This window comes from Scyliorhinus torazame, chromosome 16 (assembly GCF_047496885.1).
Source record: "Scyliorhinus torazame isolate Kashiwa2021f chromosome 16, sScyTor2.1, whole genome shotgun sequence".
Taxonomy (NCBI): Eukaryota; Metazoa; Chordata; class Chondrichthyes; order Carcharhiniformes; family Scyliorhinidae; genus Scyliorhinus; species Scyliorhinus torazame.
In genome coordinates, this window is record NC_092722.1 from 108,259,936 (window position 1) to 108,284,130 (window position 24,195).

The 24,195-nt window shown below is 51.0% G+C and overlaps 1 protein-coding gene across 1 annotated transcript; it reads right to left on the reverse strand.

Annotated features, from left to right (window-relative positions):
• Positions 1-707: 707 nt before the first annotated feature.
• Positions 708-4,031, reverse strand: adoa (2-aminoethanethiol (cysteamine) dioxygenase a). Its single transcript, XM_072478822.1, has one exon. It carries the CDS (start codon positions 3,558-3,560, stop codon positions 2,778-2,780), a length of 783 nt encoding a protein of 260 aa, XP_072334923.1. The 5' UTR covers positions 3,561-4,031; the 3' UTR covers positions 708-2,777.
• Positions 4,032-24,195: the final 20,164 nt, after the last annotated feature.

Below are 24,195 nucleotides of genomic sequence, written 5' to 3' on the forward strand. Positions count from 1 at the left end.
CAAAATTACCAATCTGAGCCAAGTTGACACTCACAGGCCAAGGTGGGCAATGTTGTCACATGGGTTCTCAAGCATGAGTTGGGTGGAAAGCTTGCTATTAAAGGTCATACAATAATTGAAGAGATGTGATTGACTAAATTTACCTTGAAAGTATGGGACGTTTCTAAGATACAAAATTATATCTTTATTTCATTCCAACTCCGAAGTGCTTGCTTTCTGGCTACTATACAGGTATTTGAAAAGCTAATCGTCTTTCAACAGCAAAAATTATGCTGCTGTACAGAGTGATGTTGTTGTCACCCAAGAATTTAGTGATAACATAAAAGTTTACTGAAGCAGAAATGTTTATTTCCTGAATCCTGAACTTACTTTCATCACTTGAGAAGTTGAATGGGAAATAATGTGAATCACTTGCTTTTTGCAGTTTGTTTTGCCTGTAAAACAGGTCTACATTGAACTGTTCCATACATTCCTTTACTGGTGGTTAACCGAACACTGCTTCTGGTTTGTGTGTTCAGCTCAAGTGGTTTGGGTCAAAACCTCCGGTGTTTAGATGGCTTTGTGCCAACAGCACTTTAGTTACTATCTGGCAACAGCCAATATTGCTACTGCGCTGCCTGAGTAGGAGATTGAATTTTTGAGAATTTGTACGTTCTGAATATATGTTTAAAGTTCCAGTATTAACATTTTGAAAAATACAGCATCAGTAAATTCATACAATACATTTTATTGCTTCATAAGAATACTTTCTAATAAACCGAATAGCCTCTGCCATATACTTTTGAAATGGTACAACCAAAGATAATACAAAGCATTAAATACGATTTTCATTCCACAAATGCAAAGTCTGCCAAGTGGATCAGAAATCATATCTTACACACCTCATTTTATTTACAACACAATGAAATTAAATGGCTAAACATTTTTCTACACCTGTATTTGCAGATAAGGCCACAAAGATCAGTGCAGACTGGGTACCTAATACATTGCAATATGCGGATTATAGAGCCACAACATGCAAAACTACCTGGACATCCTGTACACAATGCCATTCTTACAACAAAACTGAACCAAATAACTTTCATGGCCTACTTAAAGCCCCATTACCATCTTTCTTCAGTTCTACAGATACTGAAATAAAACATTTTCATTCCTACAATGATGGGGCATTATTTTAATTAAAACACTTCTAATAGTGCAGAACTGAACATTTTATCATGGGGTTGGGGGGCAGCAAACACAGAATCGCACTCGAGTTACAAAGTGGTACAATGCTGCAAATTCAAATATGACCTGCCTCCAGCACATGGGGGCCCGAAAGGGATCTGACACGACTCAGTGAATTTTTGAGCTGGCTGTTGGCAGGGTAGGCAAATGATGGGTGGACTATTTTATTGGATTCCATATCTGAAGCTTTACGTTTGAGAATTAAGGCCAACATGAACCAGAAAGCCTCAGCCCTTTGCTTCTTTGGGTGTTGCTCGTTAAAGTTAGCCTTTGGTTATGTTTGCCTCTTATGGTTACATTTAGTTTTTACAATCTATGTAAGGACAGCCCCTCCAAGTAGACTGTAAGTGTTGTATTATGGATTTACAAAAAAATCCAGCTCCCAGCATCTAAAATTTGCACGTAAAAAAATCTTGACAACTAATTTTAAAGCAGAGCTTCAGAGTTCAGTCAGTCATATTGAACATATCAAATACTTGTTGCCAACCTGTTGAGACATTGCATTCGAGAACCAAACCACCATTCTCTTAATGCTCTGCACCATAAACACCTCTAATTTCACAGTAGTTTTATGGATTTTGTCAGTGAGAATTTCTTCCTCATCCACTGCTCCCCACAGATTCTCCTCCCCCCCCCCCCCCCCCCCCCCCGCAAAAAACAATTTATATTTCCAGATGCTGTCTGAATAACTGAGATTGTGTTGATTGGATTTTTTGCTAGCATTGCTAGGGTCAGCATTTTGGAATCCACAGTGCAAAGAGACTCTCTGATAATGCATCTGACGTAGCATCACAGTAAATAAATACAAACACAGGCCTATGCTGCTGGAAAACACCAAAGGCAATGAATTTCCAACAGCTCCCTTCCTCAAAAGGCTTGCACCAAATATGTAGGCACATTTAACAAAAGCAAAGAAAATGATGTTGCGATGCTTGGGGGAGATAGTGGAGGCAATTAGTTAAAGTGAAGTGACAAACAGATAAGCCGCTTGCCAACCTGTACATTCTGATGGCTATCAAGTTCAGGTTTGTGACTGCTTTGGAAAACAGTTGAGAGTTTACACATGTATACAAGAAATAACTGACTGTGAACAGTATTTTGCTGCCAAGTGTTTTGTTCTGACCAGGAAAACAAATAACCCATGTTCTCAAAAAGTAACCGCGACTTCGGAAGGGGGGGGGTATTTATACAGTCTGCATTTCATCCAGTTTGTTAGTGACAGGTTGTACCGTCAATAAAACATTGGGATGTTTATGAATTAAGTGCTGGTTTCACAACCCACAATCTTGAGAGCTGGGCAGATCCTTTATATAACATCTTGTATCAGTGCCGAGATCAAACGTGTGAACAATTAAGACACTTGTCACTTTTAACCAGGATGGTCCAAGTGCACAATTTCCTTTTCTCGCCAGTTTTTGTTTCGGTGAGGTTTTGGACCAAGTTACTAAAACAGGGCTGACTCTGCAAGAACAAAGTGTATTAACCATGCAAAAACGGGGGGGGGGGGGAAAGAGACTGCGAAGGGCTGTGGACTGTAAATCAGTACATTACTATTCCATCTGGCCAGCTTCTCGATCAGGGACCACCTTGGGGCCAGGGTACGGCTCTCCGCCACACCAGAAATCGGAGGGTTGCGGCACCTCCAGCAGCCACACGGCCTCCTGCACCGGAGGGGGAGCAGGGCTGGCTTTCCCCGGGCCCTCGGACACGGTTTGCAACCTTTTGAAGTAGTGACAGTCCCTCCCCGCCTCCGGGTCGTAAGGAGGGGCCAGAATGTCCAGGAAAGCGGCGGGCCCGTCCAGCGCGTCGATCTGGTGCATGTTGTTGTGTAGCGGGGTGAGAGTGCAGGGCCCGCTCGCCTGGTCCAGCACCTCGGTGGAGCTCTGCAGAGAGCGGCGCAGGGTGGCCTGCTGACACGGCAGCAGGGGCGGGTTGAACTGGACCCCGGCTCCAGGCCTAGCGCCCGACTCGGTCTCCTCCTTGTCGAAGCATTTGACGGCCACGCTGCCGTACAGCACCTTGAGCAGGCCGTGCATCCCCGGGTGGTCATGCAACGGGATACAGGCTCCGCCCTGCAGCAGGAAGACCCCCATGGAGAAGTATTCGGTCTCGCAGATGTGCATGTAGGTGACCGGGGGCCCGTGCCGGGGACCTTGGCTCCTCCTGGGCCCCAGGTTCAGATCCTCCACCTGGATCTTCTCCAGCAGCGAGTTCAGCTGCTGCAGGTTGTCCTGGAAGCCGCCGGTCTCGGCTAGCGGAAGCAACTTGAAGGTGGTGCGGGCCTGGCGGGCGATTGTCTGGATCAGAGAGGAGGCCATCTTATCCCCCGGCATGGTCTCCCCGCCACCCTGGCTCCAATACAGCGCGGGCCCGGAACCCGCTCACTGCCTCCCTGGCTCGGCCTCCGGCTGATGGTCAGTCTCCGGCCCCGGGGAACACCCGGCCGACACTCTCCGGCCCCGGGGAACACCCGGCCGACACTCTCCGGCCCCGGGGAACACCCGGCCGACACTCTCCGGCCCCAGGCAACACCCGGCCGACACCACCCCCGAGTTGGTCACTGGTCAGCCTCCGGCCGAAACCACCCCCGAGTTGGTCACTGGTCAGCCTCCGGCCGACACCACCCCCGAGTTGGTCACTGGTCAGCCTCCGGCCGACACCACCCCCGAGTTGGTCACTGGTCAGCCTCCGGCCGACACCACCCCCGAGTTGGTCACTGGTCAGCCTCGGCCCCCCCGGTCTGTGCCTGGCCGCTGGGTCTTCACCGTTCCGTCTCCCTCGCGCTGCACGTCCGCACAATCACGTGGGCACGAATGCCATGACGTAGGCAGATCTACGTATCATTTACGTCATCACGTTCACCCGTGTGCGTGGCACAAACGTCAAGGCGCCCTCGCACGGTATCCTGTGAATTGTAGTTTAGCCGCTCTTTCCCGCTTATCTGCTGCCCCCTCACCGAGTGGACAGCGGTCGGTAGGTTGGCGGGGTGGGGGTCTCAGCACCTCGGCTTCTGGCTTCAGACTTCCAATTTCAACCGGAGCCAAATGTTTCCTGTTTCTCCCCATGCTCCAGTTCCGGAAAGGAGAGCAAACCAGAGGCAGGGGGCTCTCAATCAGAAAGTTGCTGCTGAGCCAGTAGACAGAGCTCAGGACACTGGCTACTCGATGGACAATGCGCAGAGCCCAAGACACTGGCTACTGGGTGGACAATATGCAGAGCTCAGGACACTGGCCGCTGGATAGACAATGCTCCATCCTTGACCATAATGTCCTGGAGTGGGACTCAAACCCAGAGTTTCTGGTTCAGAGGTAGGAACACTACCCAAGGCATAAGTCCTAGTAATAGAAAGTGTTAACACGCGTTCTCGTGTGTGTGCCTGGGTTTCCTCCGGGTGCTCCGGTTTCCTCCCACAGTCCAAAGATGTGCAGGTTAGGTGGATTAGCTATGCTACATTGTCCTTAGTGTCCAAAATTGCCCTTAGTGTCGGGTGGGGTTACTGGGTTATGGGGATAGGGTGGAGGTGTGGGCTTGGGTAGGGTGCTCTTTCCAAAGAGCCGGTGCAGACTCGAGGCCAAATGGCCTCCTTCTGCACTGTAAATTCTATGATTAAATAAGACTATTAAATATGATCCTGAGGGGGCTTGAGAGGGTGAATGTTGAGAGCATGCTTCCACTCTTGGGGGAATCTAGAACTGGGGGGCCGAGTTTCAAAATGAGGGTTATCCCATTTAAGATAGATGAGGAGGAATTTCTTCCCTGGAGAGCAGTGGAGGCTTTGTCATGGACTATATTCAGGGTTGAATTTGACACGTTTCAGGGGTTATGGGAAACAGGCAGAAGAGTTGAGTTACAGCCACAATCAGATCAGTCGTGATCTTATTGAATGAAGGAGCTGGCTCGATGGATTGAATCACCTACGTCCTTGAGGAATTTGCCCCACTGGTAAATTCATGTTTTAATCCATGTGTAATTGTAAAGTAGACATGGGTATTTTATGCCTTCAATGTTTTGCTGGTATGTGATAAGTGCAGTGTGCTTGGGAGCAACAGATCGCTGTGAACAAAAGCAATATGCAGTGGATGCTCGAAACCTGAAAGGGAAAGTGCTGGAAATTCTCGGCTGGTCTGGCAGCATCTGTGGAGAGAGAAACAGAGTAGTGTTTAACAGGCTGAATTTTCCCAGTTGCATAGAGATGGGGTTGGAGGTTGAACTATAATAGACCATTACCACCATAATTAGGACCATAGGACTTAGGAGCATGAATAAGCCATTTTGGCCTTTCGAGTCTGCTCTGCCATTTAATAAGATCATGGCTGATTTGGCTGTGCCCTCAACTCCACTTTCTTGTCTATCTCCCCCCCCCCCCCCCCCCCCCCCCCCCCCCCAATAACCCTTTGACTCCCTTATCTATCAAAAATCTATCTAACTCAGCCTTTTGGTTTTAGTCTCTCCCACAAGTGGAAACATTCTCCAGGTATCCTCCCTATCAAATCCCTCAGGATCTGAATGTTTCACTAAGATCACCTCTCATTCTTCTAAACTCCAATAGATATACTACTCCATCGGCGATCACTCACTAAGGAGTATGACTGTCCACCTAAGAAACACTGTGGTCATAGATTCTGCAGGTCCTTGTGTGGCTGGTGTTATGGCTCAGGGTTTAGAGAACCCCAAAGTGTATCATGGAGTTCACCTGACCCACAACCTTTAATAGATTGTGGTATGGGGAGCACAAGGCCCACTCTACAAGTGTGGTACTTCAGAAATGGAAAAGTTATTTTTTAAAGCAAAACAATGTTTATTCTATGAACTCAAGTTAACCTTTTTAAAACAAAGTCAATATCTTAGCAACCATTAATTCAAAGATAACCCCCAAAGAATACAACACTAAATGATCCTTTAAGCTGTCCTTTTAACGTCCAAAAGATTTAACAACCTTTAAACAGAAGCACATCAGGGTTTACATTCAATACTGAAAACATTTAAATTTCTGACTTCAGCAAATGATCAAGAGATAGACCTTCATGGCAGAGAGATCAACAGTACAGCTGCTTTGGCTGACTTCAGCTGCAATACACTGAAAAACAAAAACAAAAAGACAGACACACCCAAGCTTTTCTCAAAGTGCAACTAAAAAGCTGAACCAGAGCTCAGCTCCACCCACACTCTGACATCACTGCAGTAACATGAGCAGCCAAACATTTCTCAAAGCGACATTCTCATGACACTGGTGAGCCCGATCCGAGAGCTCCGAGAGAATGCACGCTCGGCAGGTGTTTCCGGGAGGTGGGGTGGTCTTTGGACTCTAGATCTCTGGTATTCCTTTCTCAGGTTCCTTTTCCGGGCCTCCTCTTTCTGTTGGGTGCCCGCAAAGAATTGTGACCCTTCAGTGAAATGGTTCCTCCACGTAGATCTCTTCTGAGCAAGCGTCTCCCAGGCATTGACGTCGGCAACATTGATGTTGCATTTCTTGAGGTAGGCTTTCAGGATTTCTTTGAAGCGCTTCCTTTGTCGTCCTCTTGTTCGGAAGTCTTCCTTGAGCTGGACAAAGAAGATTTGCTTTGGCAGTCAGGACTCTGACATCCTAAGCACATGGCCGATGCAGCAGAGTTGGTTTCGCATGATTATGGCCTCGGTATTGGTGCTCTTGGCTCCTTCAAGGACACGAATATTAGTACGTCTGTCCTCCCAGCTGATGCAGAAATCTGTCTCAGACAGCGTTAAGGATATCTCCCTGAGGCCGTGAGGTGGGGTCAATATGTAGTCCAGGTTTCTGAGTTATATAGAATCAGGAGGATGACAGCTTTGTACATGAGGATTTTGTTGTCAGCACGAATGTCGTGGTCGTCAAGACTCTTGTCCTTAGACACCCAAAAGAGGCACTCGCGGTTTGGATACAATGTTGTATCTCCACATCTACGTCCGCCTTAGGTGAGAGGAGGCTCCCCAGGTAGGGGAAATGTTCCACATTTCTCTGTTGATTATGATGGAGGGAGAGACTGGATTATGCGCTGGGGCGGGTTGGTAAAGAACTTGATTCTGCTCAAGGTGGAGGCTGAGACCGACTCTTTAAAAGTGTCAAGCATAGCTTGAAGATTCTCTACTGAGAGTGGGATGACGATGTCATCCACATACTGAAGTTCCGCGAGTGATGTCAGTGTCGTTTTCTTCTTGGATTTCAACTGGTTGAGATTGAAAGGTTTTCCGTCCATCCTGTAGACAATGTCCACTCTACTCGGAAGCTTGCTGTAAACAACGTGAAGGATAGTGACAATGAAGATGGAGAAAAGGGTGGGGCCGATGACTCACTTTTGCTTGACTCCAGTCTTGACCTCAAAGGTTTCTGTCTTATTTCCATCAGTGAGGACTATCACCAACATCTTGTAGCGGAGCAGACGGAGGATGTTGATGAATTTCTCTTGACAGCCGGCCTTTGACAGGACCTACCATAGCACTTCCCGATTGACTGAGTCAAAAGCCTTGGTCAGATCGATGAAGGCCATGTAGAGTGATTGTTGTTGCTCCTGGCAGTTCTCTTAAAGTTGCTGAGCAGTGAAAATCATGTCCACTGTTGCTTGGTTTGGTCGGAAGCCACACTGGATTTCCGGAAGGATTTCTTCAGAAACTGAGAGAAAACAACTAGTGAGGATTCGGGCGATGATCTTCTCGGCGATGGAGAGTAGGGAAATTCCTTGGTAATTCCCACAGTCCACTTTTTCTCCTTTCTTAATGATGGTGGTGATGATAGCATCCCTGAGATCGTCAGGAATTTTTTCTCTCTCCCATATTTTAGGAACAGCTAATGGAGATGATGGGTGATCTCTTCTCCAAATTTAAAAATCTCTGGAATCCCGTCCAGTTCTGCAGCTTCCATTATTCGCATGTTCTATGGCAGCTTCAAATTCATCCAAGCTTGATGGGAGTCCAAGATCATCTTTGATGGGGAGTTGGGGATTTCCTCAAGCACCTCCTCATCTATGATTGTATCACGGTTTAGGAGTTCTTTGAAGTGTTCTCTCCATCAAAGGCTGATGTCTTTTCAGTCGCTCAAGAGAGTTCTGCCTCTGGTGAAGTGGGGGAGAAGGCCAAGAGAGGTGGCTTTAGGGGGAGGGTCAGGGGGAGGGGAAGGGTGGGAGGGGGGAAGGGAGGATGACACGAAGAGGTGAAGTTGGAGAAGAAACATGGTCAAGGCGGAGAAAGGGGCCACCTTGGATGGGCCAGGTATAGGGTGAAATTAACAGGGGTAGAGCCAAAAGGGGAGGATGGTAGAGGGTAATGGAGGTGTAAGCCTCCGGTAAGGCTGCTAACGTGGAACATGTGAGGGCTCAACGGACCTGAGGAGCTTGAATGCAGAGGTGGTCTTCTGCAGGAGACCCATCTCTGCGTGAAGGACTGAATAAACTCGGTTGAATAAACTCGGTTAGTTCTCACTGGAACGACAGAGGTTGAGGGGCGACCTGATAGAGGTCAACAAAATTATGAGGGGCATAGACAGAGTGGATAGTCAGAGGCTTTTCCCCAGGGTAGAGGTGTCAATTACTAGGGGTCATAGGTTTAAGGTGCGAGGGGCAAGGTTTAGAGTAGATGTATGAGGCACAGAGGGTAGTGGGTGCCTGGAACTCGCTGCCGGAGAAGGTGGTGGAAGCAGGGACGATAGTGACATTTAAGGGGCATCTTGACAAATACATGAATAGGATGGGAATAGAGGGATACAGACCCCGGAAGTGTAGAAGACTGTAGTTTAGTCGGGCAGCATGGTCGGCACGGGATTGGAGGGCCGAAGGGCCTGTTCCTGTGCTGTACTTTTCTTTGTTCTAAGCTAAGGAAGGGATGGGTGGGTCAGGTTTTCCACTTGGGGTTTGATTCAAAGACACAGGGAGTGGCAATTTTGATGAGTAAGAAAACGGGTTTTGGGAGCGCTATGGAAGTGAGGGACCCGGGTGGGAGGAGGTGGTGGTGGAAGCAGGGACGATAGTGATGTTTACGGGGCATCTTGACAAATACATGAATAGGATGGGAATAGAGGGATACGGAATCCGGAAGTGTAGAAGATTTTAGTTTCGACAGGCAGCATGGTCGGCGCAGGCTTGGCGGGCCGAAGGGCCTGTTCCTGTGCTGTGCTTTTCTTTGATCTTTGTATATGCGATTGTGAGTGAGATATTAGAAGGGATGTCGGTTGTGTTGGTGAATGTGTATCCACCGAATTGGGACGATGTAGGTTTTATGAGGGGGTTGCTGGCATCAATCCCGGACTTGGCCACGCATCACTTGATTATGGGAGGAGATATTCATTGTGTCCTAGAGCCAAGGGTAGATAGATCGAGCCCCAGGTCAATGGGTAGGATACGTATGGCAAAGGAGCTGGGTGGGTTTATGGAAAAGATGGGTATGGTGGACTCGTGGCGCTTCAAGAACCCAGGGGGAAGTGAGTATTCCTTTGTTTGCACGTGTACAGGGTATATTCCAGAATTGGCTTTTTTGTGGTGAGCTGGGAGATTTTGGGCGGGGTGGAGGGGGCAGAGTACATGGAGCTAGTCATCTTGGACCATGTGCCCTATTGATTATAGATTCTCTTAGATCGGGACGGAAGCAGAGGCCGTGGTGGAGGCTTGATAGAGGGTTTTGTGAGTGCAGGTTGAGTTAAAGATTATGTAGAATTGAACAAAAATGGGGAGGTGTCAGCAGCCACTTTTTGAGAAGCGCTAAAAGCGGTGGTTCGGGGGGAGATTATCTCGTTCAAAGCTCATGAAGATAAGAAAAGGAGGGAGGAATATGAACGGCTAATGAACGCAATAGTGGAAGTAGATAGGGAGTACTCGAGGGCACCGACCATGGAGGGATTAGCGAAGAGGAAAACAAATTACAGGGGCAATTTGATAAGTTGACGACGGGGAGGGCGGTGGGACAGCTGCGTAGGGCAAGAGGGGTGCAGTACGAATACAGGGAGAAGGCAAGTTGAATGTTAGCGTATCAGCTACGGAGGCAGGCCGCATCCAGGGAAATATTGGAGATATGGACTGTGGTAGGGGATGTGGTGTCGGAGCCGAGGAAGGTAAACGAGGCGTTTTGGGATTACTATAAGGAGCTGTAGAGGGTGGACCCGGGGGGGTGAAGAGGGGGACATGGGAGGGTTCTTAGATGAACTGGAGTTCCCAAAGTTGGAGGAAGAGAAGAGGCAGGCGCTAGAGGAGCCCCTGGGGCTGAGGGAGATATTGGACAGTATAAGGGGTATGAAGTCGGGGAAGGCCCAGAGGCCCGATGGCTACCAGGGGGAATTGTAGAAGGAATTCACGACGGACCTGGCATCACATCTCTTGGGGGCGTTTAATGAGGCATTGGAGAAGAGGGAGCTGCCGGAGACGATGTCACAGGTAACAATCACGTTGTTACCGAAAAAGAGGAAGGATCCATTGGAATGTTGGTCATATAGGCCCATATCACTGTTAAATACAGATGTGAAAGTGCTGGCTAAGTTGGTGGCGGGAAAGATGGCTTCATAAAGTGCAGGCAGCTTTCTGGTAATATAAGGAGGCTGTTAAATGTGATCATGACCCCGTCGGGGGCTCAGGTGTCAGCGGTACTTATGTCCATGGATGTGGAGAAGTAATTTTACCGGGTGGCGTGGCGGTACCTGTTTGAGGTCCTGGGACGGTTTGGGTTTGGGTGAAGTTTGTAGCATGGGTGCACCTGCTATATGTGGCACTGAGGGCGAGTGTGCAAACCAATGACATGGGTTCACGGAACTTTGAACTCCACGGGAACAAGGCAGGGGTGCCCACTGTTGCCGCTGCTCTTTGCACTGGCGATAGAGTCTCTGGGGGAAGCTCTTAGGGGTCGACAGATTGGCAAGGGATTACAAGGGGACGAAGGGAGCATCGGGTGTCGCTCTACACTGATGACCTACTATTGTATGTTTCGGACCCGCTGGAGAGCATGGAGAGGATCGTGGGCCTGTTGGGGAGGTTTGGGGCATTCTTGGGATATAAGTTAAATGTAGGGAAAAGCAAAGTGTTCCCGGTGATTATGTTGGGTCAGCGAGCCAATTTAGGAGGGATGTCATTTAAGGTGGCTAGGGACAGGTTTAGACACCTGGGGTTCAGGTAGCGAGGGAATGGGCGATGCTTCAGAAATGGGATTTAACAAAACTGGTGGAGGAAGCCAAGGAGGATCTCAAGAGGTGGGGCATGCTGCACTTGACTTTGACAAGGAGAGTCCAAGTGGTGAAGATGAACATTCTGCCGAGGTTCCTGTTCATAGAACATACAGTGCAGAAGGAGGCCATTTGACCCATCGAGTCTGCACCGACCCACTTAAGCCCTCACTTCCACCCTATCCCCCTAACCCAACAACCCCTCCTAACCTTTTTGGTCACTAAGGGCAATTTATCATGGCCAATCCACCTAACCTGCATGCCTTTGGACTGTGGGAGGAAACTGGAGCACCCAGAGGAAACCCACGCAGACACGGGGAGAATGTGCAGACTCCGCACAGACAGTGACCCAGCGGGGAATCGAACCTGGGACCCTGTCGCTGTGAAGCCACAGTGCTATCCACTTGTGCTACCGTGCTGCCCTATTCATATTCTAGATACTCCCGATCTTTCTACCGAAGGCCTGCTTTTGGAAACTACGTACAATTATTTTGGACTTTGTATTGGCAGGGAAAGTGCCACGGGTTAACAGGACTCTGTACAGAGGCAGAAGCAGCAGGGAGGGTTGGCGTTGCCGAACCTGTTTGTAGCGCACAAAGACTCCATGAGACGAATATAGTGAAGTCGATGAGGCTTTATTAAGCGTGTCTGTTCCCCAGCAGCTCGATAGTAAACTGGCCTGCGGGGGAAGACACCGGCTTCTTATACTTCGCCTTCAGGGCGGAGCTTGAGGTCAACGGCCAACCAGGACCCGGGATCTGTCAGCCAATGACATTAGGGCTTCCAGTCCCACATGACCCCCAATACATACTACCACACTGTTACATTACTATTGGGCAGTGAATGTGGACAAGGTGAGTCGATGGTGGGAAGGAGAGGGGGTAGAATGGGTTAGGATGAAGGAGGAATCCTGTAGGGGGTCCAGCTTAAGGGCTATGGTGATGGCAGCATTGCCAAGCAGATACTCAGGGAGCCCGGTGGTGCAGTCCACGGTGCAGATCAGGAACCAGCTGACCCAGGCACTTTAGGATAGAGGGGATGTCAGTGTTAACGGTGTGTGAAAGGACTTCCGGGTGCGGCGATGACCAGCTGAGTCGCACGTTTCGGCAGCTCCCTGTGAAACGGACTTTTGGGCTCTTGATAGGAGCCCCAACGGCAATTTTGACGGCTAAAAACACTGTGCGGTAAACCAGAAGGGAATCCCCCCTGGATACGGATGGAAAAAGGAGAGAGTGGCCAGATTGCAGTGGATCCTTTAGAACAGCGGCAAGGAAGGCAAGCAAAAACCAAGATGGCGTCGGAAGGTGGCAGTTTAACATGGGGCCCTGAACAACAAGAGTTCTTGAAATGCTGTGTGGAAGAGATAAAAAAGGAAATGAAGAAAGAGCTGTTGGCCCCGATACTACAGGCGATCGAAGGGCTAAAGGAGGAACAAAAGACCCAGGAGCGGGAGCTTCGGGTCGTGAAGGCAAAGGCAGCCGAGAATGAGGACGATATACAGGGCCTGGTGGTGAAGACGGAGACGCAGGAGGCACATCAGAAACGATGTGTGGAAAGGTTGGAGGCACTGGAAAACAACGCAAGGAGGAACAACCTGAGGATTCTTGGTCTTCCTGAAGGTGTGGAGGGAGCGGACGTCGGGGCATATGTGAGCACGATGCTGCACTCGTTAATGGGAGCGGAGGCCCCGGCGGGTCCGTTGGAGGTGGAGGGAGCATACCGAGTGATGGCGCGAGGACCGAGAGCAGGAGAAATTCCCAGAGCCATAGTGGTGAGATTCCTCCGTTTTAAGGATAGAGAAATGGTCCTTAGATGGGCGAAGAAAACTCGGAGCAGTAAATGGGAGAACGCGGTGATCCGCGTTTATCAAGACTGGAGTGCGGAGGTGGCGAGAAGGAGGGCGAGCTTTAATCGGGCCAAGGCGGTGCTTCATAAAAAGAAGATAAAATTTGGAATGCTGCAACCGGCAAGACTGTGGGTCACATATCGAGGAAGGCACCACTACTTTGAGACGGCGGATGAAGCGTGGACTTTTATTGTGGAAGAAAAACTGGAATGAGCGGGTTATTAAAAAGAACGTTCGAACAAAGTGGTGGGGCGAATGTGGGGGGCAAAGAGGGGTTTTATGTACTAATCCTGCGATGTGGTAACTTTTCTCTCTCCCACAGGTGGTGATGGGGGGAGGAGGGGAGGTGGAGGAGATGGGGCGTTGGCCATTGGGGCGGGGCCAAGGGAGAAGCGCGGGCTTGGTTCCCGCGCTATGATAATCATGGCGGGAATAGAGAAGCAGGAAGGAGGGGGCGTCGCACGGTGCGAGCCGAGGTCACGGGGGGAAGCCGAGGTCAGCCAGAGTTTGCTGACTTCTGGGAGCAAAATGGGGGGAGTAATTACGCTAGCGGGGGATCTAGCGGGGGGGGTGGGAGGGGGGAATTACTGGGTTGCTGCTGCTGGGGAGAGGGGGGAGCTGGTATGGGAGAGGATGGGCGGGGGGGCACCGCCTGGGGGAGATACAGCTGCGTGGGAACTGGGTGAGGAGCTGGAAAAAGGTGATGGCTAATCGACAAGGGGGGGGGGCGGTAGGAAGCCCCCCAACTCGGCTGATCACGTGGAACGTGAGAGGGCTGAACGGGCCGATAAAGAGGGCACGGGTACTCGCACACCTTAAGAAACTTAAGGCAGATGTGGTTATGTTACAGGAAACGCACCTGAAACTGATAGACCAGGTTAGGTTACGCAAAGGATGGGTGGGGCAGGTGTTCCATTCGGGGCTAGATGCGAAAAACAGGGGGATGGCTATATTAGTGGGGAAGCGGGTAATGTTCGAGGCAAAGACTATAGTGGCGGATAACGGGGGCAGATACGTGATGGTGAGTGGCAAACTACAGGGGGAGACGGTGGTTTTGGTAAACGTATATGCCCCGAACTGGGATGATGCCAATTTTATGAGGCGGATGCTAGGACGCATTCCGGACCTAGAGATGGGAAAGCTGATAATGGGGGGAGATTTTAATACGGTGTTGGAACCAGGGCTGGATAGGTCGAAGTCCAGGACTGGAAGGAGGCCGGCAGCAGCCAAGGTGCTTAAAGATTTTATGGAGCAGATGGGAGGTGTAGACCCGTGGAGATTTAGCAGACCTAGGAGTAAGGAGTTCTCGTTTTTCTCCTATGTCCATAAAGTCTACTCGCGAATAGACTTTTTTGTGCTGGGTAGGGCATTGATCCCGAAGGTGAGGGGAACGGAGTATACGGCTATAGCCATTTCGGATCACGCTCCACACTGGGTGGACTTGGAGATAGGGGAGGAAACAGGAGGGCGCCCACCCTGGAGAATAGACATGGGACTAATGGCAGATGAGGGGGTGTGTCTAAGGGTGAGGGGGTGCATTGAAAAGTACTTGGAACTCAATGATAATGGGGAGGTCCAGGTGGGAGTGGTCTGGGAGGCGTTGAAGGCGGTGGTTAGAGGGGAGCTGATATCAATAAGGGCACATAAAGGGAAGCAGGAGAGTAAGGAACGGGAGCGGTTGCTGCAAGAACTTTTGAGGGTGGACAGACAATATGCGGAAGCACCGGAGGAGGGACTGTACAGGGAAAGGCAAAGGCTACATGTAGAATTTGACTTGCTGACTACAGGCACTGCAGAGGCACAATGGAGGAAGGCACAGGGTGTACAGTACGAATATGGGGAGAAGGCGAGCAGGTTGCTGGCACACCAATTGAGGAAAAGGGGAGCAGCGAGGGAAATAGGGGGAGTGAGGGATGAGGAAGGAGAGATGGAGCGGGGAGCGGAGAGAGTGAATGGAGTGTTCAAGACATTTTATAAAAAATTATATGAAGCTCAACCCCCGGATGGGAGGGAGAGAATGATGGGCTTCTTGGATCGGCTGGAATTTCCCAAGGTGGAAGAGCAGGAAAGGGTGGGACTGGGAGCACAGATCGAGGTAGAAGAAGTGGTGAAAGGAATTAGGAGCATGCAGGCGGGAAAGGCCCCGGGACCGGATGGATTTCCAGTCGAATTCTATAGAAAATATGTGGACTTGCTCGCCCCGGTACTGACGAGGACCTTTAATGAGGCAAAGGAAAGGGGACAACTGCCCCCGACTATGTCTGAAGCAACGATATCGCTTCTCTTAAAGAAGGAAAAGGACCCGCTACAATGCGGGTCCTATAGACCTATTTCCCTCCTAAATGTAGATGCCAAGGTCCTGGCCAAGGTAATGGCAATGAGAATAGAGGAATGTGTCCCGGGGGTGGTCCACGAGGACCAAACTGGGTTTGTGAAGGGGAGACAGCTGAACACGAATATACGGAGGTTGTTAGGGGTAATGATGATGGCCCCACCAGAGGGAGAAACGGAGATAGTAGTGGCGATGGATGCCGAGAAAGCATTTGATAGAGTGGAGTGGGATTATTTGTGGGAGGTGTTGAGGAGATTTGGTTTTGGAGAGGGGTATGTTAGATGGGTGCAGCTGTTGTATAGGGCCCCAGTGGCGAGCGTGGTCACGAATGGACGGGGATCTGCATATTTTCGGCTCCATAGAGGGACAAGGCAGGGATGCCCTCTGTCCCCATTATTGTTTGCACTGGCGATTGAGCCCCTGGCGATAGCGTTGAGGGGTTCCAAGAAGTGGAGGGGAGTACTTAGGGGAGGAGAAGAGCACCGGGTATCTTTGTATGCGGACGATTTGCTACTATACGTGGCGGACCCGGCGGAGGGGATGCCAGAAATAATGCGGATACTTGGGGAGTTTGGGGATTTTTCAGGGTATAAATTGAACATGGGGAAAAGTGAGTTGTTTGTGGTGCATCCAGGGCAGCAGAGTAGAGAAATAGAGGACCTACCGCTGAGGAAGGTAACAAGGGACTTTCGTTACCTGGGGATCCAGATAGCTAAGAATTGGGGCACATTGCATAGGTTAAATTTAACGCGGTTGGTGGAACAGATGGAGGAGGATTTCAAGAGATGGGATATGGTATCCCTGTCAATGGCAGGGAGGGTGCAGGCGGTTAAGATGGTGGTCCTCCCGAGATTCCTCTTTGTGTTTCAGTGCCTCCCGGTGGTGATCACGAAGGCTTTTTTTAAAAGGATTGAAAAGAGCATCATGGGTTTTGTGTGGGCCGGGAAGACCCCGAGAGTGAGGAAGGGATTCTTACAGCGTAGCAGGGATAGGGGGGGGCTGGCACTACCGAGCCTAAGTGAGTATTATTGGGCCGCTAATATTTCAATGGTGAGTAAGTGGATGGGAGAGGAGGAGGGAGCGGCGTGGAAGAGATTAGAGAGGGCGTCCTGTAGGGGGACTAGCCTACAGGCTATGGTGACAGCCCCATTGCCGTTCTCACCGAGGAACTACACCACAAGCCCGGTGGTGGTGGCTACACTGAAGATTTGGGGACAGTGGAGACGGCATAGGGGAAAGACTGGAGCCTTGGGGGGGTCCCCGATAAGAAACAACCATAGGTTTGCCCCGGGGGGAATGGATGGGGGGTATGGAATGTGGCAAAGAGCAGGAATAACGCAACTGAAAGATCTGTTTGTGGATGGGAAGTTCGTGAGTCTGGGAGCGCTGACCGAGAAATATGGGTTGCCCCAAGGGAATGCATTCAGGTATATGCAACTGAGGGCTTTTGCGAGGCAACAGGTGAGGGAATTCCCGCAGCTCCCGACACAAGAGGTGCAGGACAGAGTGATCTCAAAGACATGGGTGGGGGATGGTAAGGTGTCAGATATATATAGGGAAATGAGGGACGAAGGGGAGACTATGGTAGATGAACTAAAAGGGAAATGGGAAGAAGAGCTGGGGGAGGAGATCGAGGAGGGGCTGTGGGCAGATGCCCTAAGCAGGGTAAACTCGTCGTCCTCGTGTGCCAGGCTAAGCCTGATTCAGTTTAAGGTATTACACAGGGCACATATGACTGGAGCACGGCTCAGTAAATTTTTTGGGGTGGAGGATAGGTGTGCGAGGTGCTCGAGAAGCCCAGCGAATCATACCCATATGTTTTGGTCATGCCTGGCACTACAGAGGTTTTGGATGGGGGTGACAAAGGTGCTTTCAAAAGTAGTAGTAGTCCGGGTCGAACCAAGCTGGGGGTTGGCTATATTTGGGGTTGCACAAGAGCCGGGAGTGCAGGAGGCGAGAGAGGCCGATGTTTTGGCCTTTGTGTCCCTAGTAGCCCGGCGCAGGATATTGCTAATGTGGAAAGAAGCCAAGCCCCCGGGGGTGGAGACCTGGATAAATGACATGGCGGGGTTTATAAAGCTAGAGCGGATTAAGTTCGTCCTAAGGGGGTCGGCTCAAGGGTTCACCAGGCGGTGGCAACCGTTCGTCGAATACCTCGCAGAAAGATAGACGGAATGGGAAAAAGAAGGCAGCAGCAGCAGCCCAGGATCGGGGGGGGGGGGGGGGGGAGGAGGAGGAACCAGAAGGACTCTCAGGGTTGTTAATGTATACTGTATAGTATGTATAGGTCGTTGCTACAGATAATTATATATTGGACTGTTAAATTATATTTTTGGAGAGTGTTACTTGTGACAAGGCAGTTGCCAATTAGGGCTAGTTTTCATTTTTGTTATTTAGTATTTATTCATTTTTTGTTTATAAAATAGGTCATTGTTATTTGTGTTGTTATAATATTGTGTAAAGAATGCACAATGTACTGTGTTGGTTGACCAAAAATTTTCAATAAAATATTTAATTAAAAAAAAAAAACGGTGTGTGAAAGCCATGGTTTTGTGCTGGGGGATAGATGGCACGTATAGGAAATGGAGATAAGTGGGGCTGGTTAAGATGAGAGATTTGTATCTGGAAGAAGGGTTTGCCAGTATGGATGAATTGAAGGAGAGGGTACAGCTCCCGAGAGGAAGTGAGTTTAGGTACTTGTAGGTAAGGGAATTTGCGCAGAAAGTTTGGAAAGAGTTCCCCAGGTTGCCGAGGTCAACCCTGCTGGAGCTTCCGGATGCAGAAGGGGCGGGCAAGACCAGAGACATGGGTGGCTGGAAGAACAGGGAGTTGAGAGGGGGGTGAAGGGAAACTGGGATAAACTGGGGAAAATGAAGTGATGTTCTACGAATGGTAAATGCGACCTCCTTGTGCGCAAGGATGAGCCTGATACAGTTCAAGGTCGCTCACAGGGTACAAATGACGTGGGCAAGAATGAGTGGGTTCTTTCAGGGGGTGGCAGACGAGTGTGAGAAGTGTGGGCGGGGAGCAGCAAATCACGCACATATGTTCTGGGGTTGCAAAAAGGTAGAAAGATTCTGGGCGGGAGTGTTCCGGCGCGAGCAAGGATAGTGGGGGAGGAGGTTGAGCCGGACCCTTTGGTGGCGATATTTGGGATATCGGAGAAGCCGGAGCTGATGGAGGGGAGGAAGACCGATGTTGTGGCCTTCGCCTCTCTGATTGCCCGGCGACAAATTTTATTGAAATGGCACTCAGCAACGCCACCTAGGGTAGCTGCGTGGTTGGGTGATTTATATAACTTTCTTAGGCTGGAAAAGATCAAATACGAGTTAAGGGGTTCAGTGGAGGGTTTCGAGGCAAGGTGGGGAATGTTCGTGACTGTGTTAAAGGAGTTGTTCGTCGCAGAAGGGTGAGGGGGGAGGGGGGAAAAGGGAATAATTTGTACAAACTGTATAGTTGTGTGTTGAGAAGTTTGTTTCCCGAATTGTTTGTATGTTGTAACTTTCCATATACGTTTGGAAGAAAAAAGAAGAGTTCTGTCCTTACTCCGCACCACTTTCAATCCTTGGTTGTTGGGCCTATATATTGCCTTGGTGGCACTGAAGAAGTACTGGGTGTCATGTTTGTTTGCGAGGAGTTGCAGCTTTTTAACTTTCTCTGTCCACCATTGGTTCTTGAATTCCTTAGTTCTTCTTTGTACCTCCACCGTTGCTTTTTAATGAGCTCTCCTGTTTGCCTTGTCTGTTATATCGTTTTGCGAGATGCAGAGAGCTTTGCCCTTTTTGTCGACGAGGTCTTGGACGGAGAGGTCTTGGACGGTGTGGTCATTCTCGTCAAACCAGTCTTGGTGTTTCTTGTAGCCGATGGATTCTTCACAGCTTGATCTTTTTTCTGAGCTGTCTCTTCATCTTCCGCTGCTTCTGGTGGAGTTGATGGACATAGAGGATGAGCTGGTGGTCTGTCCAGCAGTCATGTGCACTGGTCATCGCTTTGGTGATGAGGGCATCCTTTTGGTCTCGGGGTCAGGGAATGACAAAGTTGATCATGTGCCAGCCTTTTATTGTGGATGTCTCCAGGAAGTATTAAACTTGTCTTTTTGGCGGAACAGTCTTAAAACGGAGACTTCTTCAGCTGGATTCTCCGTTCCTGAGACTAAGTGTTGATGCCGGGGCAGGATTAGTGGAGTTCTACGACAACAAAACTGGCGCCGCACCTGGACCAATTCAACCTTTAAGGGGCCCGCGTCGGCGCCATGTGGAACACAATCGATTCTAATGAAAAATGGTGCTGGATTTGCCGGGTCCGGGATTGACACTCAGGAGACTGACAAGCTGCAGCTGTCTATACACACTTCACTCCCCAGAAACACCATCCCAGCCAGCAAGATGGCAGAAAGACAAGATGGCCCTGAGATTTACTGATGCGGAACTGGAGACACGGCGGGACGCCGTGGAGGAGAGGCGGGCGACCCTGTACCCCGGAGTGGGAAGGAAGCTGACAGCCACTGCCGTTCGCGACATGGGGTGCAGGTGGCAGAGGCCATCATCACCGTGGGCAACACCGTTCGGATGGCCAGGAGTGCCGTAAAAAGCTGCACGGCCTCCTCAGGGCAACCAGGCTGAGTAGGCAGCACTGTGCCCCTAGCACCAACCCCCTTCCCAAATACCCATAACTCCACCCCCCCAACCCGTTGTCGGTTGAACCCATCTTGCAATACATGCTGGCACCATACCAGCTGCCATGGCCGGGTGCCCTGGCCACTGAAGCCACCAGCTACCCACCCCTTGGACTGCATGCGTCAGCGTGTCTACCACTGTGAGTTTTCTGTTCTCCTCCCTTCTCCCAGGAGAAGGGCGCACACAATCGCCGAGAGCGGTAGAAGACAGGAGGGGGACTGCCGGACCGGCGGCCCATCACCACAGCAGAACAAAAGACACTGGACGCAGTCAGAGGGCCCGAGGAAAGGGCAGTCGCCGGGGCTGAGGTTGGCATCAGGCAAGGAAGTGAGACCCCACTGAGCTGCGGTCCCGATGGCACGTGTCACCGGCACCACCCCCATCACCCCACCACTTGTGCTGGTGGTAGCACAAGCCCTTCTGGTGTCGGTGTCCCCCCCCCCCCCCCCCCACCCCCACCCACCGAACCCAGCTACAACCAGAATCCCAGAGACAAAGACGAGACCGACACGGAAAGGAGCCCTCGACCTGCATCCTGAGACACCCTGGAACTCGAATCCGGGGATGACACTGACTTCCCGTCATAGCTGTCTCCAACTCCCTCCACCATCCCAGAGACAATCTCCTTGGTTGGGTACTTCGGTGAGGCTCCTGGGACACTATCTGGTGCGCACCACACACACACGCTCCGGTACAGCAGGCGCTCTGTCAGACAAAAGGGCATGGGGGATTAGCTGGTCTGGGCCGGCTGCAGAGGGGGCACGGGAGGTGGGGGGGGGGGGGGGGGCAATGGATGGACGTTGTGGGCAGGATTGGCCCGGGGACTGCAGTTCAGCCAGCCCTCACCGCTCCCGTGCCCCATCCCCGTCCCCGTTCCCTTCACCCCATCTCCACCACCCCAGGGATTCGATGGGACCATGTGATGGAATGCCCAGCTCACATACAGGGACCACCCAGATGGACAGTCGAAGGTGCTACCATGAGCAGGAGTCAGACGTCAAGTGATGTGGAGCTCATCGCAGAGTGGGTTGTTACCATACTCCATCCCATGGGTCATTGTTACTGCCAACCCAGGGCCTGCACCCTGTAATGAAGCGAGTAGGAATCACGGAGGGGATAACAGGCGGGGGGAGGAGGGATGAGGTATCCGTGCCCGTGGCCAGTGCCCCCACTAGTCGGTGAACCTGGAGGCGATCAGAGCGTCCTGTGCTCGTTGGCTCAGCCGCACATGTTGTGCGGCCTCCTGGGCCCCATGTCCTGCCCATCCTTGGCCTCCTCTGCATCCTCCTCGTCAGACGTCCAGCACGTCGCCCTCTTTTGCGTGATGTTGTGGAGGATGCAGCAGGCCAGCACGATATGAGAGACCCACTCAGTGCTCTACACTATACTGGAGGACCCCTCCAGAGTGGTCCAGGCACCTGAACTGCATCTTCAGGATGCCGAAGCACCGCTCGATCATGTCTCTGGTCACTGCATGGGCATCGTTGTAGCGGGTCTCGGTATCGGTCTGTGGCATCCGGATAGGCGTAAATATTGTGCCGATTGGGGATATACACCCGCCGTGATGGCTCGGATGCACCTGTACACTGAGCTCTGTCTGATTCTGGACAGGTTCCCTTTTTGGTGCCTGGAAGGACCCCGTGGCGTCAAGGTTCTGGGTGAACGTCACCTTGATGGCTATCGGGAGCAGGTGTCCTCCCTCATTCCCACACAATGACAGGTGCTCCATGATCCAGCAGATATGTTGCACTGTGCCCCTGTTGGACGGCCGGCTCTCCATCTTCACCGGCTGCCTCCTGTTCCTCTGAGGTAGGCTCCGCTGCTGCAGCTTCCTCCTCCTCGAGCAGCGGCTGCTCGTAAAGCCGCAGGGCATCCCCCAGAGCTTCAACGACTGGGAAAAAGGCCAGCATTGCTGGTTGAATTCCAATACCCATTGTCTGCAGTGTGTGAAAGGCAGACATGTTAGCATGGTGCATATCCCCGTGCCCAACCAGGTCCAACTGACTACATGGCGGACCCGCTTTGCACTGTGGGCCGTGCCTCTGCATGTCCCCCTCTACCCGCATCTTCACACCTCTGGCCCCATCAGTACCAGGCACCATGGGGGTCTCTGGCATTGTTGCCCGTCCTTGCTGCCAGGGGTACCATCGGATGGTGCTACCCATGCCAGTGAAATGCTCCACGGCCCCTGTCCTGCGCCCCCCTGTAGGGGCTACTGTGGGCGTTGCCCTTGGGTGGGCCACGTGCTGCCCACCGGCGGGTGGTGGCCAGTTGGGGGAAGGGGTGGTATGGTGGAGTGTGCGGTGCGGGGGTGGTAGGTGGGGGTTGGAGTACAGGGGTGGAAAGGGGATGGTGTGCGGATTGGTGGAGTGGAGGCACCCATATGGCCGGTGTCACTCTGCAGAACCACGGGCCACAGTGGGTGGTCAGTGGGGTGTGCAGCCCGCCCCGGACACGCTAGGAAGGGTCATCCCGGCCCCACGGCCCGTACCCCCTTCACCCCCTGCCACTCTGTCCCCCAACCAACCCAGCCCGTGTCAGGACTGGCAGCCCATGGCCACACCTCTGCGTGACCTCCCCTTTCTCCCTCATCAGCCACGGCACCTGTTTCCCGACTTTTAAAAGCCCAAGTGAATCTCGCCTTCGGGAATTCACCCCGGTAGAGGCAGTGCATCACGGGGGCCCCGGAGCATACTAGGTCAGGCCCGCTGATGATATTCAAATGGCATATCATTAGCGGGCTTATGTGGAGTGGACTGCATTGACGCCACTGTCGAGGCACCAGAGAACCCCGACCCTTATTTTTAAACTATGTTCTTTGATTCTAGTCTCCCCCACAAGTGGAAACATTCTCCCGGTATCCACCCTATCCCCTCAGGATCTTATATGTTATAATAAGATTATCTCTCACTGTTCTAAACTCCAATGGCCGTCCGTAGGCCCAACCTGTTTAGCCTTTCTTCATCTCAGTAATGATTTGAGTGAACCTTCTCTCAATTTATCTAGTGCAAATATATCCTTTTTCAAATAAAGGAGATTAAAACTGTATACAGTATTCCAGATGTGGTCTCACTAAGGCCCTGTTCAGCTGCATTAAAACTTGCCTACTTTTACATTCCATTTCTCTTGCAAGAAATGCCAACATTCCATTTGCCTTCCTGATCGCTTGCTGTACCTGCATCCTTACTTTATGTGACTCATGTACCAGGACACCCAGATCCCTCTGTATCTCTGAGATATGCAATAGAACATACAGTGCAGAAGGAGGCCATTCGGCCCATCGTGTCTGCACCGACCCACTTAAGCCCTCACTTCCACCCTATCCCTGTAACCCAATAATCCCTTCTAATCTTATTTTGGTCACTAAGGGCAATTTATCATGGCCAATCCACCTGACCTGCACGTCTTTGGACTGTGGGAGGAAACCGGAGCACCCGGAGGAAACCCACGCAGACACGGGGAGAACGTGCAGACTCCGCACAGACAGTGACCCAGCGGGGAATCGAACCTGGGACCCTGGCGCTGTGAAGCCACAGTGCTATCCACTTGTGCTACCGTGCTGCCCAATCTCTCCCTATTTAAATCATTTGCTGCTTTTGTATTCTTCCTGCCAAAATGGACAAACCCACACTACACCATCTGCTAAATCATTGCAGACTCACTTAACCTGTCTGTATTACTTTGTAGACTCTACCTTCTCTTAACAATTTACTATCTTGGTGTCATCGGCAAATTTAGCTCCTCATCCAAGACATTTGGTCTCCTCATCCAAGTCATTGATATGGATTGTAAATAATTTAAGGACCCAACTGATCCCTGTGCCACTCCACTAGTTATAGCTTGCCAACCTGAAAATGACCCATTTATCCCTACTCTCCTGTCAGCTAACCAATCCTCTATCCACGCTAACATGTTACCCACTACACAACTGAGCTCTTACTGTGTAGCAACATAATATGGCACT

Bases quoted from the DNA above. Each gene is read 5' to 3' on its own strand.
- adoa (XM_072478822.1), bottom strand. From the start codon at position 3,560: ATGCCGGGGGATAAGATGGCCTCCTCTCTGATCCAGACAATCGCCCGC.